At 52.6% G+C, this 18,066-nt stretch overlaps 1 protein-coding gene across 2 annotated transcripts; it reads left to right on the forward strand.

Annotated features, from left to right (window-relative positions):
- The first annotated feature begins 375 nt into the window (after positions 1-375).
- Positions 376-16,542, forward strand: Ptprn (protein tyrosine phosphatase receptor type N). Of its 2 annotated transcripts, XM_038339683.1 has the most exons (23): positions 376-499; positions 2,178-2,228; positions 2,411-2,524; positions 4,178-4,274; positions 5,729-5,987; positions 6,071-6,422; positions 7,636-7,767; positions 8,417-8,451; positions 9,073-9,356; positions 9,596-9,682; positions 9,939-10,018; positions 10,155-10,219; positions 10,865-11,083; positions 11,545-11,745; positions 11,845-11,992; positions 12,129-12,202; positions 12,408-12,485; positions 12,584-12,703; positions 13,033-13,199; positions 15,212-15,265; positions 15,610-15,674; positions 15,863-15,936; positions 16,355-16,542. In XM_038339683.1, exons 1-23 carry the CDS (start codon positions 385-387, stop codon positions 16,424-16,426), a joined length of 2,943 nt encoding a protein of 980 aa, XP_038195611.1. In that variant the 5' UTR covers positions 376-384; the 3' UTR covers positions 16,427-16,542. The 2 variants fall into 2 exon arrangements, with proteins under 2 accessions (XP_038195611.1, XP_038195609.1); XM_038339681.1 differs by lacking the exon at positions 9,596-9,682 and having other exon boundaries at positions 385-499.
- Positions 16,543-18,066: the final 1,524 nt, after the last annotated feature.

An 18,066-nucleotide genomic window follows, 5' to 3' on the forward strand; every position in this document is an offset into this window, starting at 1 on the left:
TTTCCTGTTCGCCACTCGGGTCCTTTTCAACAATCCTGAGCCATGGAGACAGAGGCGGTGGACCTGAAAAATACAGGTCAGGAGTGGGTGGACCCAGTGGGAATTCTAGAAAGGAAGCTACTATATGGTGGAGGCGACATAGGTTGAGTAGGTCCCGAGCTAAGAGGGGGCTCTTACGCCAGTGTGACGCAAATAGGCATAAGAGCCGGGGGTGGAGATGTCGTCACCGCACGCCTGCAGTTGGCTAAGTCGCCTCAAGAGGGGCCTGTAGACCCCGCCTTGGAGGTGGGTGGGGAGCGGCAGGCTCCGCCTAGGCTCCTCGGCTGACTCCCGCCAGCGTCCCTGAGACTCTGGCTGGAGAGCGAGCTCACGCAGCCGGGAAGGATGCGGCGCCCGCGGCGGCCTGGGGGTCCCGGGGGCTCCGGGGCCCTCCGGCTGCTGGTCTGCCTGCTGCTGCTGAGCGGCCGTCCTGGGGGCTGCAGCGCCATCAGTGCCCACGGTCAGGAGAAAACTTGATGGGGGGAGAGTAGGGGCCGGGAGCAGAAGTCGGTAGTGGGGCGGGGGGGGGAGGGCGAGGGGAGCGTCGCAAAGGCAAGAAGCCCAGGTAGACTAAATGTAGCGGGGCGGAGGAAGGTGGGCTGTGGGATGAGGAAGATGAGAGGAGAGGCAGGGAATCCTAAGGAAGATGAAGATGAGGGTGGCTGCAAGGAAAGGGGCGTAGGCCGGGAGGTGGAGCTGGGATACGCAGGCGGGACCTGGGAGAAGTGGGCTCCAGGGAAAACAAGGTTCGGGAGGAGGAATGGGGGTGTATGCGAGTCGACGGGTTTAGAGGGACTACAGGACCGTGGGAGAGGCCAGAGACGTCGAGGTGGAGACTCGAACTGAAGAATCGGAAGCCAGGAAGGAGGAAGGAAGGTGGAAGAGGCGACCACCCGGCGGCAGGAGCCTGGCCTCAGTCACCCGGCTCCAGCTTCCCTGGAGGATTGGCTAGAGAGCAGGGCTCATTTGCTGAGAGTTGGTCACCTATAAGAAGGGGACACGTGGGGGAGGGAGCAGAAGAGGGCGAAAAGGGGAAGGTCCTCTACTTGTCCCCCCTCCCCACAACCAGGTCTGATGCTGACTCACATCTAAGCGGACGGAGTCAGCGCTGACTCACGGGCCCGGGATGGGGGTGGGAAGGTGGCGAGTGGGGGAAGGGGTGCAGCCTTTCCATCTGGCGCCCTCTTTCCCCACCCTGGCTTGGAGGCCAGTGTACGGTACTTCCTGTGAGGCCGAGAGTTAACAAGATAGAGCGAGGGATGAGATCCTGTGGCGACTCCTGGTCTCGTCACCCCTCCCTTGGTAACCGGCTCCCCTCCCTACGTACTCTTGGCTCCCAGATTCAGCACCACGGACAGCATCGGCGACGCAAGCCTGGGATAGGCTGCCTTAGAATCAAGCACCTGCACCTCTTCCATATCACGTTGGAGTTTCCGCCTCTTCCGAGTTCCAGGCCACTAGAGTTAGGATGTTTTGCGATATCTGGGGAACTACGGTTTCCTTTTGAATTTAGCCTCAAATTCTCCCACAATAATTCATGCTCTCCGCCTCCTTCCTCGCATTGCTCCAACTCCCATTTAACCAAATTGAGCCTTTTAAAGACTGAAACTAAGATCTTTTAATTCAAATCTAGACCTCGTATTTCCTCAAGAGTTTTAGGTCATGGGGCTGGAGAGATGGCTCTGTCAGTAGTACTGCTTGTCATACAAGTATGAGGACCTGAGCTCAGATCTTTAGTACCCATATCAAAAGCCATGCAATGTGATTTATGTCCAACCCCAGGGCTGAAAAAGTAGAGACAGATAAATTTCTGGGATGTGCAGGGCAAACTCCAGACTCAGTGAGAGGCCCAGTTTTGAAAATATGAAGTGGGCAACAAGTGTGGAAGACACCCAACATTGACCTCTGGCCTCCATACACATGAACACATGCATGAACATACATAAATTTGTATACATACATGAGAGAGAGAGAGAGAGAGAGAGAGAGAGAGAGAGAGAGAGTTCTAGTCCTTTTCCCTGCTGTCCTCCTAATTTAAAGCCTTCCTTAGAATGAAATAATGGGCCACAACTGCTTACCCGTTTTCCCCGGCATCTACCCCTTCCCTGTGTTCTGAGCATCTATCCGCTTTTCCACAGGCTGTCTGTTTGACCGCAGGCTCTGCTCACACCTGGAAGTCTGTATTCAGGGTGAGTAAGGTCCTGGCATTGGATTCAAAAGACAAAGATGGGGAGGGAGAGCCCAGATGTCAGGAGGGCAGAGGAGCAGCACCCTAAAGCCAGAGAAGGTGGAAAGAGCATTGTCCAACTGCAGCCTGGACTTTGGAAGACCTTCTGCAAAACCCATGACAACAGCACCTTTGTGCTTCTAGATGGCTTGTTTGGACAGTGCCAGGCAGGAGTCGGGCAGGCACGGCCACTTTTGCAAGTCACCTCCCCAGTTCTCCAGCGCTTACAAGGTGTGCTCCGCCAACTCATGTCCCAAGGTGAGGTCTGATTGCTCGAGGACACAGAGATTGGAACTTGGTTGGTGGGGAAGTAAGGGTCCACCTCATCCAAAAATTTCTCTTCATACATCTTAACAATTATATTCATTATGAAGCCCCACCCTCTTAGAGCGTGCTGGATAAGGGTACAGAACAAGGGTAACGATAGGACCCTAGAGATGGGCTGTTCACATATGAATTATCTAGAGCTACACACTGGAGATTTGCAGCTAAAGTTGCTGGAAATTATTTTTTAAGTTTATTAGGATTTTGTTTGTTTATTTGTTTGTTTGTTCTGAGACAAGCTCTCTCTGTGTAGCCCAAGCTAGCTCCAAGGTTATTATGTAGCTTAGACTGGCCTGGAACTCATGGTGATCCTTCTGCCTTAGCCTTACAAGTACAGGACTGCAGGCATGCATCATTGCATCCGTATTAAGACATGTCTTAAGAAGTTTGATGCAACAAGGGCAGTGGTGGTGCACACCTTTAACTCTAGCACTTGGGAGGCAGAGGCAGGTGGATCTCTGAGTTCGAGGCCAGCCTGGTCTACAGAGTGAGTTCCAGGACAGCCAGGACAGTTACACAGAGAAACCCTGTCTTGGGGGAAAATAAAAGAAGTTTGCTGCAATATATTGTAGTGACAGGTGCAAGAGGACACAGGTGAAACATTATTGCTTTAAGTGGAAGAAATGACGTCATAATTCTGTGCTAAGAGGAATAATTCAGTGGAGAGGAAAAGGATGGAGACAGGAGAGAAATTTGGGAAGAATGCTCTTGAGTGTGAAAGAGAGACTGCAATCCAGGGGTCCCTTGGAGGGAACACAGCGAGTTCTGATGCATGGAACAGCTGCTTGCAGGTCCCAGGATATGAGTCATGAGTAATCCAGATTATAAATCCAGAGCAGGACCTGGGATCCCAGCACCTGGGAGGCTGAGACAGAAGGCTCGCCATGAGTTCCAGGCCAGCCTGTACTACACAGTGAGACCCTGACTCTAAATAAATAAACCCATAGAAGGAAGAATGGAGGAGAGTGAGATGCTATGCCTCTAGATTGAGTGAGAGATCTTTTCTGAGAGCAGAGCTTCATGGGTAGAGTCGGTCAGAACCCGTGCCCCAGGATAAGGGGATGCTGGCAGGAGCACATGGTGGGAATCACGGTGGGGATGGTCCAAGGGCTCGAAGTAGGCGTTTGAAGCCCACAAAATGTGTGTCATCCCCACTATACAAGACTCAGACTTAGAATGACGAAATGCAGTGACGGCGGTGGCGACAGCATTGTTAAGAGCTCTTAGTGTGGCAGAACTATCACCCATGATGTTATTTGATTATCACAGCAATCTTAGGAGATACAAAGCCCCAGGCGAGAGAGTTGAGGTCCAAAGAGTATTGAGATGAGACACTGGAAGCTTAACAACATCCAAGACCCCCAGCTCTTCAGGAACCAAAGCTGGGTTTCGGCCCAGGCAGTTTGACTCCAAAACTTGTACCTGAGGGTAGAGATGGGGAGGCAGCTTAGCTCACCCACTGCATTTCCAATGGCACAGCCTTGCCAAACCCAGCTCACTGAGGGAATGGCAAATATTCCCAACCTCCACTCTGGTACTGGGCCCCCAATCTCAAGCCCAACTTCGTCCTGTCCTTTCTCCTGACAGGATTGTCATGGCATGATGACCTCACCCAGCATGTGATCTCCCAGGAGATGGAACGCATCCCCAGGCTTCATCCCTCAGAACTCCATCCAAGGGACAGGTAGGAAATCTTTCACAACAGCTTTAGGCTGTTGGAGCCAGTGATCTGTAACTCTACTCTCCTTATAGGCAAAGGGGTAGAGGTGCCAAGGTCAGCAGATTGGGACACAGGTAAAAGAGCATTGAGAATGGTCCCTCTAACGTGTTGACATGGCTCAGAAGGGGCTGAGTTTATCCTAGAGATCCAGCAAAACAGGACAATAAATAAATACTTTAAAAAGAAATGCTGATATTTGATATTTAAAGTTGTTAAAGACAAACTAGAGGGGCTGGAGAGGTGGATCAGAGGTTGAGAGGCTGCTTTTCCAGGGGACCTGAGTTCAGTTCCCAGCAACCGCATGGTGCCCCACAACCATCTATAGTGAGATCTGATGCCCTCTTCTGGCTTGCAGTTGTATATGCAAGCAGAACACTATATACATAATAAATAAATCTAAAAAAGACAAAGTAGAATTTTCTTGGACTTAGTTGTTCCATTCCTGTGTGGAATGGTGTATGGCAGAAAGTGGCACCTTCTCTCCATGGTTAGAGCCTCTAAAGCAGCAGTTCTCAACCTTCCTGACGCTGTGACCTTTTAATACAATTCCTCATGTTGCAGTGACCCCAACCATAAAACTATCTTCATTGCTACTTCATAACTGCAATTTTGCTACTCTTATGAATCATAATATAAATATCTGTGTCTTCCAATGGTCCTAGGCAACCCTTGTGAAAGGGTCATTCAACCCCCAAGGGGCAACCCAAGGGTTGAGAACTTCTGCTCTAAAGGCAATTCTCAGACAAAAGAAGAACCTATGGAGCTCAGATGATGACACCTGGACCAATAAGGCAATAGCAGTGGGGCCAGGGCAGTCTTAGTTGTTTGATTACGTACTTAGAGAGCTGGGGTGGGGTGGGCGCACAGGAACAACAATGCAGAGGAATCCTAAAGTCACAGTCCATCTCTGTATGTATGTATGTATGTATGTATGTATGTATGTATGTATGTATGTATGCATGTATGTATGTGTGTATGCATGTATGCCCCAGATGCCTTCCCCAGCTCCCAATCTCCCTTTCAACATTCCCTTGAGCTTCATTAGACTGTGCAAGTGTGTTTCGCGTACACATGGTTGGGAATGTAGCTCAGTGGTAGAGTGTTTGTCTTGCATACACACACATGCACACACACATGCACATGCATGCACATGTAAACCCCTGTTTTTTTAACCAAGCTGAGGCATATTCACCAAGCCAGAGGACCTACTCTCACCTCCATGCCCTCGAGCCCCTCTCTCCTCTTCATTTAAGAGGCTAAAGCTCTTCTAAACCGCAGACTCTGTCCAACCTCAACCTTGTAAACTCTCCACACCCGTGTCTTATACAAACGTACAAATAAGTCTCTCCCTCTCTTTTTTCCCCTCTCCCTCTCCCCTCCCTCTATCCCACTCCTTATCTCCCTCTTTTCCTCCCCAGGTCTGGTTTGATGCCCAGAAGACCAGGCCCTGCCGGGGAGCTACTTTCTCAGGGCAATCCCACTGGCTCTTCTCCTGCTGCCCAGGGGCTCCCTCGGCCTCCAGGGGGTGGGAATGAAGCTGGAGTGGGCTCCCCACTGTCCTCTCTGCAGGCTGAGCTGCTGCCCCCTCTCTTGGAACACCTGCTAATGCCCCCACAGCCTCCCCACCCTGCTCTGACTTACGAATCCGCATTGCTACAACCTTACCTGTTCCACCAGGTGAGCTCTTGACTCTGGCCATGACGCAAACACAGTACCCACTCCTGACTTCGATTCTTACCCACATCTCTGGTTTCTTACAGTTTGGCCCCCGAGATGGCTCCCGGAGCTCAGAGAGCTCCCCAGGGGTGGTTGGTGTTGGCCACTTGCCCAAGGCTGAAGCTCCTGCCCTTTTCAGCAGAAGTGCTTCCAAGGCCATTTTGGGGGCTCAGTCTGGCCACTCCTTCGGAGACCTTCCAGGTCCCTCACCCGCTCAGCTTTTCCAGGACTCAGGGCTGCTCTACATGGCCCAAGAGTTGCCAGTGCCTGGCAGGGCCAGGGTACAAAAGCTGCCAGAACAAGGGGGCAGCAGCCAGGCAGAGGACTCTTCAGAGGGCTATGAGGAAGTACTAGGGGGTCATGAGGAAAAGTCCCCTTCCCAAGCAGTACAACCAGGTAAGTGGACCCCCGGCACCCATCTCTCTGTCTATGGTGGCTCCTTCCTGCCAGTCCTGAAGGATGTCATTTATTATTGTTTTTTTAAATATTTATTTTAGATTTATTTATTTATTATGTATACGACATTCTGCCTCCATGTATGCCCGCAAGCCAGAGGAGGGCGCCAGATCTCATTACAGATGGTTGTGAGCCATCATGTGGTTGCTGGGAATTGAACTCAGGACCTCTGGAAGAGCAGCCAGTGCCCTTAACCATTGAGCCATCTCTCCAGCCCCTAATTTTTTTTTTTTTTTTTTTTTTGGTTTTTCAAGACAGGGTTTCTCTGCAGCTTTAGAGCCTGTCCTGGAGCTAGCTCTTGTAGACCAGGCTGGTCTCGAACTCACAGAGATCCGCCTGCCTCTGCCTCCCGAGTGCTGGGATTAAAGGCGTGCGCCACCATCGCCCGGCCCCTAATTATTTTTTATAAAGATTTATTTATTTATTATGTATTCCATGTTCTGCCTGCATGTATCACTGCAGGCCAGAAGAGGGCATCAAATCTCATTACAAATGGTTGGGAATTGAACTCAGGACCTTTGGAAGAGCAGGCAAAGCTCTTAACCACTGAGCCATCTCTCCAGCCCCTCATTTGTTTATTTAGTTGTAGTTTTATTTTGTTTTTGTCTGTTTGTTTTCTTTTTTGAGACAAGGTTTCTCTGTGTTATGGTCCTAGCTGTCCTAGAACTAGCTCTTGTAGATCAGGCTGGCCTCAAACTCACAGAGATCCACCTGCCTCTGCTTTCCAAGTGCTGGGAGGCGTGTACCACCATCGCCTGGCTATTTGATTTATTTTTAAGAGATCTTGCTATTATTCCAGGCTATTCTTGAACTCACTTTTAGCCCAGGCTGGACTCAAACCTGCTGCATTCCTCTTGCCTCAGACTCCTGAGTACTGAGACTACAGGCATGAATCACCATCCTTGGCGTTCCGCCTTTGGTTCACATGTTTAATTGTCTTCCGACAAGCTGATGTCCACAGGCACTGACTTCAGTGAAGGGACAGTGGGCACCTGGTGCACCTCAAGCTGCTCAGAGTCTGAGAATGGGAGGGTGTCAGTGTCCCAGCATTTAAAGAATTCTCAAATGTGCTTGCTCCTTCCCCAACCATCTGTTTGCATCCCGTCAAGGTATCCTACCATCTGTCCTAAGCTCTTTGTCTGGCTCCCAGCAGACATAACTATGCAGAGATTGGCTGCTGTCCTGGCAGGCTATGGGGTAGAGCTGCGTCAGCTGACCCCGGAGCAGCTCTCCACCCTCCTGACCCTGTTGCAGTTACTGCCCAAGGGCACAGGAAGAAATCTTGGTGAGTGTCCAGGTAGGGAGGGAAGAAGTTCCCTGCTCCATGAAAGCTTATTGTCCACTACTCAAGACTGCACAGAGTACAGGGTCACAAGGGGAGAGTTTTTGGTTTTGCTTTTTCTTGAGATGGGGTCTTGCTGTAGGACAGGCTAACTTAAGAACTCACGGTCCTAGCTGGGCCAGGTGATGCACGCCTTTGATCCCAGCACTCAGGAAGCAGAGGCAGGCAGATCTCTAAGTTCGAGACCAGCCTGGTCTACAGAGAAAGAAAGTTCCAGGACAGCCAGGGCTACACAAAGGAACTCTGTCTGGAAAAACAAACAACAACAACAAAAAAAGACTCACAGCCCTTCCGCCTCTGCTTCTAGAAGGTAGAGACTACAGGCATGGACTAGCATGTCTGATGGAAAAGAGAGTTCTTTTGAAGACAGGGTTATTACCAACACATCCCAGGAAGCAAGAGGGTAAGATGGGAAGCTGTAGCATTAGACCAGGAAAAGACCAGGGTAGGGGGGAGCTCAAGGTGATGGGGAGACGGAGAGTGGGAGCAGGGGAAGGCATCTGGGACTATTGGCAGGACAGGGGCTCACAGACGGATCATGTCCCAGAACTGGGGTCCTTTCTCAAGACTCTTGCTTCTTCTGTTTCTCCAGTAGGGGCTGTAAATGTCGGAGCTGATGTCAAGAAAGTGAGTTCCCAGCACCTCCTTGCCTCACAAACCCTTTTTAGCTGAAATCTGAATGCTAGGGGTCATGGCTCGGAATCTATCCTCTGCTCCCTCATTCTGAGGCCCAGGGGCTTCAAATCCGCACCTGTGGCCTCACTTCAGGCTGATACAACCAAAAGCCAGAATCTTAACCCACTCCTCTCTTTACCACAATCCTTTTGGATTCTGATGATTCCTACAGCAGGGACTCTGGTGGGGGCTCCATCCTGTTGTAGCTGCATGATTTTTCCTTCTATTTTAGACGTTGGCATCTAACATGTCACCACTGAGCAAAATCCTAAAAACCATTGCCTTTCTGTTCATCTTTCAAGATTATAAGACTTGAACCCCCCCATTCCAGCCTCTCCTTCTGAATTTACCGCATTTCCCTCATTCGATCCTTTAATCATTCATTCATCCATTTGATTCACACTCCTTAGATGTGTTCTCTGTGCCCATTGTATGGGATTCAGGGGGCAGAAAGCTAAACAGTTTCTAAATTCCTCTGTCAGAGTATTTAGAGCCCCCAAAGTGTGGCCCTTCCACCCCCAGCCCCGAGCCCTTCCACTCCAGAGGTTACACCTTCATTCTGTCTTGTGACAGACAATAGAAGAACATGTGCAGAAAGGGAACACAGCAGAACGTCGGCCCCCTACACCCTTGCTTCCTGGATACCCCACTGCCAGCCCCACCTCCAATGAAGTTCAGCAGGTACTGAGCCCTGGCATCCCCGAGCCTCCCCAGACAGCCGGTCCTCCTGGAGTCTCATCTGTCCTGCTGGAGAAGAAAAGTCCCTTGAGCCAGAGCCAGAGCCAGAGCACAGCAGTGGGGCAGCCTTCAGCTCGACCATCAGCCGAGGAATACGGCTATATAGTCACTGACCAGAAGTAAGCACTGCAGCGGGGGGGGGGGGGGGAGCAGGGGGGGCAGGGGGAGCCTTCCTGTCCCAGAGGGGTTGGGCTGGCCTATTGGGTAGGAAGCAGCGAGAAAGAATGCAGCTTTCTTTCTTTCTTTCTTTCTTTTTTTTTTTTTTTTTTAAAAAGTGGTTCTGTTTCTCTGGAGGTGGCCTATTTCACTAAAGCCTCTGAGCATCCCCTTCTTCCCTCTGCCTGCCCCTCTCCTGCAGACCCTTGAGTTTGGTGGCTGGAGTCAAACTTCTCGAGATCCTGGCTGAGCATGTGCACATGTCCTCGGGCAGCTTCATCAACATCAGGTGGGACCGCCATCCCCGTGAGGGCAGCACAGGGGTCTAGAAAGTAGCCTGAGTGAGTTGGCGCTGAAGGGGTCAGGGAGACGCTGCCAACTTGTCGAAGGGCCACAGCCCCTTGTGGCCCTGCTGCTAGCCCGATCCTGAATCTTCCTGTCGTCAGACACGCTCGTGGGAATCCCTGATCCCCGGTGCTGGCCTCTTTATTTTAGAGGCCGGAATCTCAGGTGGGTCAGGTAGTAACAGAGCTCCTATTTGGCAGTGTGGTGGGACCAGCCGTCACCTTCCGAATCCGGCACAATGAGCAGAACCTGTCTTTGGCAGATGTGACTCGGCAAGCTGGTAAATACCATGCTATCCTTAGGCCCAGGCTGAGCCTGACTCCCAACTGTGATTCCCAGGCCTGTAATAATGCTTCCTTAAAATATTTCCAGCCTGTATGGGGCTGGAAAGAGCCTGACATGAATCCTTCCTGCAGGGCTGGTGAAGTCTGAACTGGAAGCGAAGACAGGGCTCCAGATTCTTCAGACTGGGGTGGGACAGGTAAGCACTAACTGTAGGCACTGTCAAAGCCCTATAGGCCTGGCTCTGCACACAAGAGAGGGGGCGAAGGACTGGAGAATTCAAAGGGTTGAAAGTTCTTTTGGCTCTCCAACCTCCTTTCCCTGGCAGCCCCTCTGTGCAGTTCTCATTTTGACCAGCAGATGGCGAAGTGGCTCTTTCCTGGAAGACATCTTTTTTTTTTTTTTCTTTTGTGTGTGGGTGGCGGTTTCAAGACAGTGTTTCTCTGTGTAGCTTTGGAGCCTGTCCTGGCACTAGCTCTGTAGACCAGGCTGGCCTCAAACTCACAAAGATCTGCCTGCATCTGCCTCTTGAGCACTGGGATTAAAGGCGTGCGCCACCCCTCTGAAGGCGTGCGCCACCTCTCTGACCATTCTTGATGGCTAGACCATCATTTTCATACCGACATCTCCTTTTCTCTTTTTATACGGAAATCCTTCTGGTGGGATCGCCCAAAGCTTCTGGCACTTGCGTTGGTCCGATGGGGATTGGGAAGGAGGCTGTATACCCTTTTGCTTCTTACCTGCATACCCCTACCGTCACAGCTTTGTCCCTAGAGGTGGCCTAAGGAGTCAGGGCCCGGTCCCCCCTGCCACCATGTCCCTGACTCTGGTTTTGTTCCCACAGAGGGAGGAGGCAGCTGCAGTCCTTCCCCGACAAGCTCATGGCATATCTCCCATGCGCTCAGTGCTGCTTACTCTGGTGGCCCTGGCAGGTGTCGCTGGACTGCTAGTGGCTTTGGCAGTGGCCCTGTGTATGCGCCATCATTCAAGACAGCGGGATAAGGAGCGCCTGGCAGCACTGGGGCCAGAGGGGGCCCATGGAGACACTACTTTTGAGTACCAGGTGTGCAGGTTCATGGAGGGAAGGAAGTACAGGGGCTTGAGAGACTCGCTCTTGCACGGAGGGAGGGTGGGAGCAGAATTGGAAGGGGGTGTTGCGATGTACTTTTTAAATGAATAAGAGGTGGGAATAGCTGGTACCTGAGGTTCCTTTCAAAGCTACGATTCAGGGGTTTTACTTTGTGATATCTGAGGTTGTCATAAGCAACAACCGAGCACCAAAGAAGAAGGGACAAAGACAGATCTTGCTCACCCCATCGATCAGAGACAAGCCTAAGGCTCCAGACTTGAATCCAAGGCTCTGTCTGTCTGTCTGTCTGTCTGTTTTGAGCTCTGGGAACCGAGCTCTGGGCATCATTCATGCTGTGCAAGCATTTCTACCCACCCTACCACTGAGCTGCAGCCCCAGGGCCCTGTTGAAGGATTTCTAGGGAATCCCGGCCTCACCCAATGCTCCTTCTGCAGGACCTGTGTCGCCAGCACATGGCCACAAAGTCCCTGTTCAACCGGGCAGAGGGTCAGCCAGAGCCTTCTAGGGTGAGCAGTGTGTCTTCCCAGTTCAGTGATGCAGCCCAGGCCAGCCCCAGTTCCCACAGCAGCACCCCATCTTGGTGTGAGGAGCCTGCCCAGGCCAACATGGACATCTCCACGGGACACATGATTCTGGTCAGGAATGGAGCCAGGCCCAAAGTGGGGAGGGGACAGGCTGGCAGGAGAGTCAGGATGAGCAGTGTGGGCCAGAGCCAGGTGGTGGTACCCCTACAGGCATACATGGAGGATCATCTTCGGAACCGCGACCGGTTGGCCAAGGAGTGGCAGGCCCTGTGTGCCTACCAGGCAGAGCCAAACACCTGCGCCACCGCCCAGGGTGAGAGCAACATTAAGAAAAACCGCCATCCCGACTTCCTGCCTTGTAAGTGAGCAGCTGGCTAGCCTGGCCCCGCCCTCGGCTAGGAGCACTTCGGGGCTGTGGGGAGGGGGCGGGGCTCCTGGTCCAGGCTGAGTGGCAGAGGCCTGGTGCCAGGAGGCCATTTGGGGGTTCTGCGCAGATGACCACGCCCGCATCAAACTGAAAGTGGAGAGCAGCCCCTCTCGGAGTGATTACATCAATGCCAGCCCCATTGTAAGTGGCTCTGACTTCCACCCTCACCTTGTTCTGTCTGCGGTGCCCTTCTTTACTGGAGCCCTGTAGTAATTGTAGAGCGTGGGTCTTCGCATTAAAATAGAGACTTCTCAGCCTTCCCCAGACCCTGGGCCACTCCTGACCCACCTTCCCTCCAAGCTGGCCCTTCCTATTCCGGCTCATGACATATCCTCCATATCCTCAGATCGAGCATGACCCTCGGATGCCAGCCTACATAGCCACACAGGGACCGCTGTCCCATACCATCGCGGACTTCTGGCAGGTGCATCCTTGGAGGGGGATTTCCTAGGAACCAGAAGCCCTTGGGGCAACCAGGGCCAGGGAGGCTAGAGGGCCGCTTACCCGGTTCTCTGTCCTTAGATGGTGTGGGAGAGTGGCTGCACTGTCATTGTCATGCTGACCCCACTAGTGGAGGACGGTGTCAAACAGTGCGACCGATACTGGCCAGACGAAGGATCCTCCCTCTACCACGTCTATGAGGTCAGCAGGACCCCACAGTAAGGGGACAATGAGAGTGGGGAAGATGGATGGCGCTCTAGTATTTTATATACAAATGTGTGTATAGTGCATACATATACACACATATCAGACATGCATGAATATGTGTGTGTTCTGTCTAACATCAAAAGGCATTTGCAGGGACTTTGATAAAACTCAGAGCCATGAGTATGTAAGACAGGAAAAATTAATATCCAAAGACCGCCTTTAACATCCTGAAGGATTTAGCATTTGGACTGCTTGGGAGGCGGAAGGGTGGGGTCGGGAGAGGAGCGCGTACTGCGCGCTCAGACCGGTGGGGTACATGGCAGGTGAACCTGGTGTCAGAGCACATCTGGTGCGAGGACTTCCTGGTGCGGAGCTTCTACCTTAAGAACGTGCAGACCCAGGAGACGCGCACGCTCACTCAGTTCCACTTCCTCAGCTGGCCGGCAGAGGGCACTCCGGCCTCTACCCGGCCACTGCTGGACTTCCGCAGGTGAGCAGGCTGCCAGCGCCACCCGGATCTTCCTGGGGTCCCTGGTCTGACCTGCAGCCTCGCCCTAGCCTCTGTTCCTTTCACCAGCCTTTCATCCCCGAACCAGTACTGGCCATGCCGCCCCAGCCTGGTGCGCTTCTCACACTCACTTTCTCCCAGAGCCTCTCCACCAGCTGACTCCTTTGCGGGCTTCCCTGGAGACTGGGTCCCCATTTCTAGTTCCCTTCTCCCGCTGGCTCCTGCTTTGATTCCTCCCTCCTGTCTCTTGCCTTGTCCTTCTGGCTCTCAGCTCTGTGCTCACTTGCCCTTTCTCTCTCATCCAGCTTTCATCCTCATCTTTCTTCTTTTTACCTGGCTTTTATTTCTTTCTTCCTTTTCTTCCTTTCCCATCACTGTCCCTCTGCGCTCTCTCTCTCTCTCTCTCTCTCTCTCTCTCTCTCTCTCTCTCTCTCTCTCTCTCTCTCTCTCTCTCTCTCTCTCACACACACACACACACACACAGAGAGAGAGAGAGAGAGAGAGAGAGAGAGAGAGAGAGAGAGAAAGCGAGAGAGAGAGAGATCTGCTGATATTCCTCAGTTGAACAGTCACAAAGCTGGTCATTAGCAGGTGTGGCAACCTCCTAGACAGAAGAAACAGGCAGACAGGCCTGAGAAGGGACTATATACCAAAGGCTGCTTGGAGAACTGGGGTAGGAATTTAGAAAAAAAAAAAAACCCCAGCTGTGCAGGGGGTCAGGTGAGATGGTGCACACCTGTAACCCCAGATTGCACAAGGTCAGGTGAGATGGCGATGCACACTTGTAATCCCAGCTGTGCAGGAGGTCAGGTGAGATGGCACACATCTGTAATCCCAGCTGTGCAGGAGGTCAGGTCAGATGGCACACACCTGTAATCCCAGCTGTGCAGGAGGCTGAGGCAGGTGGTCTGCAAGTTCAAGGCCAATCCTGGCATCTTAGGGAGACCTTGTCTCATAAATAAAAGAAAGAAAAAGGGTTAAGGATGGTTGAGAACTTTCTGAGCACACAAAAAAAATCCTCATCAATGAATAACAATAATTATTATTTATTATTAACAATAATACAAGTTTTGTTTGGGTTCAGGGATAGAGTATGAGTGAGGCCTTGGTTTGACCCCCATATCTACAAAAAAAAAAAAAAAAAACTAGCGAAGTCCCCAACAGAGTCACTGTAGGGTCACTGCATAGATTTTTTTAAAGGCCATACAGGTAAGCTAAACAGTCCCTGAGGTTTACACCAGAACCATATAAATTCAGCTGGAGTGTGACAGCTAGAACAAAGCAATTGTGAACGAATGCATTTGATGACCTGACCTCAGGGCTAGTGTAGATTACAAACCTGGGTGGAAAGGGAATGACCTTCGTGACTGTGGAGCAGAGCTGACCTCAATGTTCCCAGAACCACTTGTTGGCATTGCTCCACCTCACTAACTACCACTCGTGGAGCGAGCCTTGGTACGCACGTTCTTTATGTAGGCTATCTATCCCATGGCATCTTTAAGAATCCTAAAAAAGCCAGGCAGTGGTGGCTCACGTCGTTAATACCAGCCCTTGGGAGGCAAAGGTAGGTGGATCTCTGAGTTTGGAGCTAGCCTGGTCTATAAAGTGAGTTCCCGGACAGCCAGGGCTACACAGGGAAACCCTGTGTTGAAAAACTGGATCCAAAAAAAAAAAAAAATCAAAAACAACAACAAAACAAACAAACAAACAAAAAAAAACGGTTCCCATTGTTATCTCTCATCTCCCATTTTACAGCTGAGAACTGAGAAGTTAAATTGTTATTCCAGGTTCGCAGTTTGAGCACATGGCTTCTGAGTGCCAAAGCAAACCCAGAGCTATCCACAGCAGCTCTCACCCTTTCTCCAGCTCACTTCCCGCTCTGTGCTTGCCACCAGGCCGCAGAGGGAGAAAGGCAGCCTGCGAGGGCACACTGGTGTGTGATTAGCACATCCTCCTCCTGGCTGGCCTTTTCTGATCTTCACGTCTCATTGCAGGAAGGTGAACAAGTGCTACAGAGGGCGGTCCTGCCCCATCATCGTGCACTGCAGGTGGGTGGGGCCCGCCGCGCGTGCATGCGCGCTTGCGCGCACATCCACACACGAATGTCAGCCCACAGCGCTGGAAATGGTTACTCTTTGGCCCTTTCTGTGGAGAGCTGGCTGAACAAAAGCCTAACCCCCAGACTGGAAAGGGCCGTTCCCATCCTATCCTGCTGCCTCCACTAAAAACTGAGCCATGGTTGTACTCTCTGGTTGTCCACTCATCATGGCTTACTAATACTCTTCCCCGGGCCAACTCTAATAATCAGCCAATGTCCTCACTCCAACCCCTATGTCTGCTCTCTTCCTGCCCTGTCGGAGCTAAGCCTGTCTGTCACCAACTCCTATTTCAGTGACGGCGCAGGGAGGACAGGCACCTACATCCTTATTGACATGGTACTGAATCGCATGGCCAAAGGTAAGGTCTGTTCCCACAGCACCCTCAGCCCCTGGTCCCTCATGGCTCCCCAGTACCCAGTGGGTCTGAGACCCCACTAGGGAGCATGTGGTCACATCTCTAAGATTTGTCAGAGATGCCCAGGCTTTATGGGACTTGTTCTCCCCTGGACACGCCTTTAAGCACCGCCTACTCCACCCTGTCCCCAGGAGTGAAGGAGATTGACATTGCTGCCACCCTGGAGCATGTCCGTGACCAGCGGCCTGGCCTTGTCCGCTCTAAGGTGACAGTATCTCCCTGTCTCTCCCTAGTGGCTTCCCTTCCCATGCAATCTCTTCATGGCCACCATGAAGAAACCAACAACAGTCTGCCCCTCCTGCATCCCCCCAAGAAGCCTCCTCCCTTCCAAATTCCCGCACCCTCCACCCCTGCCATGTCCCCTCGAGCAGCACCCTCCACCCCTGCCATGTCCCCTCGGGCAGCACCCTCCACCCCTGCCATGTCCCCTCAGGCAGCACCCTCCACCCCTGCCATGTCCCCTCAGGCAGCACCCTCCACCCCTGCCATGTCCCCTCGGGCAGCACCCTCCACCCCTGCCATGTCCCCTAGGGCAGCACCCTCCACCCCTGCCATGCCCCCTCAGGCAGCCTCAGAGGCTGGGTCTCTCCTGACCCTTCTGCCCCTGGCCTTGCATTGCACAGGACCAGTTTGAGTTTGCGTTGACAGCCGTGGCAGAGGAGGTGAATGCCATCCTCAAGGCCCTGCCCCAGTGAGCCCCCTGGGCAGGCAGGCACCTTGGTGGGCACCCTGGCCCCTGCTCCTCCTGCCTGTGTGAGCATTTGTGCACTACTCTTCAGTCTACCCACCTGCCATCTTGGCCCATCTTGGGCACGGTAGCCCTTCCCAGCCCAGCGTGGAAGGGAGCAGGGCGCGAAGGAGCGGGTCCACTCAGCTTCTTTCATGCTAGAACCAAGGCAGTCCGTGGGAGACAGACAGCAGGCAGGGGAGGAGTGCACACCAGCAAGTGTGCCCGAGCCCCATCCTACCTGAGTCTCTGTCTCCCCCTCCCCATGTCTGAATGTCCCCCACTCCCACCAGCCTGCAGTGTATAGACAGAGCAGGATGAGAAGGCCCCAGCTCCCCAGCCCTGCTACCACTGGCTTGCCACCTTGACCCTGCTCAGCCTTCTCCCTCTAGCACAAGAGAACATTTCTAGAAAAATCTACTTTTGTATTAACGTGAATAAAGTTAGTGTGTTGTCTTTGCGGCTGCAACGTGGACCCCTTTGCAGTTCTGTCTGCTGAGCTTCCGGGCTCCAGCTGTAGCGTCGGCCTGAGCTGTCTCCCTGGAGACACTGAAAGCAGAGAGCTACAGGTGACACCAGCTGCAGAGGCACCATGACTGTCCTTGGTTTGAGAAGCGCCTGATAACACGGCTTCTAGGTGGCTAGGGGGTTCCAAGGTACCATGTGTTAGTTTTATCTTCACAAAACCATGACCAATGACACCTCCTATACAAAGAATACAGTGTGGGCCTAGCCCAGGCTATGAAACGTGACGTGGTGGAGTCAGGATTCAATCCTTGGTCATCTGGGCCTTCATACAGCCTTTCCTCCCTGTTTTTAGAATGCTGCCTCATGTCCTCCAGCCTCAGGAATGACATTTTTGTCACTCAGGGCTGTGGGGACCATCTACCTACTGCCTGCCACATCTCAGATGACAGCTACCACAGCCAACTCTGCCAGTGGGGTGGTGGGGCAAGCCCCCCTGGGGGGATGGACACTTTCTCTCTTTCACCTTATCCTCCTCTCGGCCCATCACCTTTAGGAGTGAACCTTGTGCCCTCTCCTCCACCCCAGGAGCCCTCACCTTTATGTCATAAGAAACCTCAGACAGTGATTCCAGACAAAAAAGAACTGAGCTGAGCTGGGCCTGGGGCCACTCGCTCATGCTGGAGTTCAGATAACACGGTGCCTTCTGAATGCTGGAGCTAAGAAACAACCTCACCCCAGCCAGCGTCTGTGCTCTGCTGGGGCTCAGCTCTGGTGTCCTGCATGGCAAAGGCTCCAAGTGGGCAAAGCGTCATTCTGCTTGTCCCAGTAGATGCTCAGGAGGGGGCTTGGGATGGGGAAACTGCTGCTTTAGCATCGAGAAGTTGGCGAGGCCCTTTGGCCCCTGAAGATGAAGCTGCGGGTAATTAGCAGGGCCATATCCTCTTGTAGGAAAGCACAGAGGTGCTGGTTCTGTGGCTGATTCCTCCATCCTGGGCCTGGGCACTGAGGGGCTCCTGGTTCCTTCATCCCTGGGCCTGGGCACTGAGGGGCTCCTGGTTCCTCCATCCCTGGGCCTGGGCACTGAGGGGCTCCTGATTCCTTCATCCCTGGGCCTGGGCACTGAGGGGCTCCTGGTTCCTC

This window comes from Arvicola amphibius, chromosome 8 (assembly GCF_903992535.2).
Source record: "Arvicola amphibius chromosome 8, mArvAmp1.2, whole genome shotgun sequence".
Taxonomy (NCBI): Eukaryota; Metazoa; Chordata; class Mammalia; order Rodentia; family Cricetidae; genus Arvicola; species Arvicola amphibius.

What these genes read in the sequence shown, in the direction of transcription:
- Ptprn (XM_038339683.1), top strand. Translation starts at nt 385, where the DNA reads ATGCGGCGCCCGCGGCGGCCTGGGGGTCCCGGGGGCTCCGGGGCCCTC. An exon ending in TCGGAGCTGATGTCAAGAAA is followed by an intron (nt 8,452 to 9,072) that starts GTGAGTTCCCAG and finishes GTCTTGTGACAG; the next exon opens with ACAATAGAAGAACATGTGCA. An exon ending in CTGGCCTTGTCCGCTCTAAG is followed by an intron (nt 15,937 to 16,354) that starts GTGACAGTATCT and finishes TGCATTGCACAG; the next exon opens with GACCAGTTTGAGTTTGCGTT.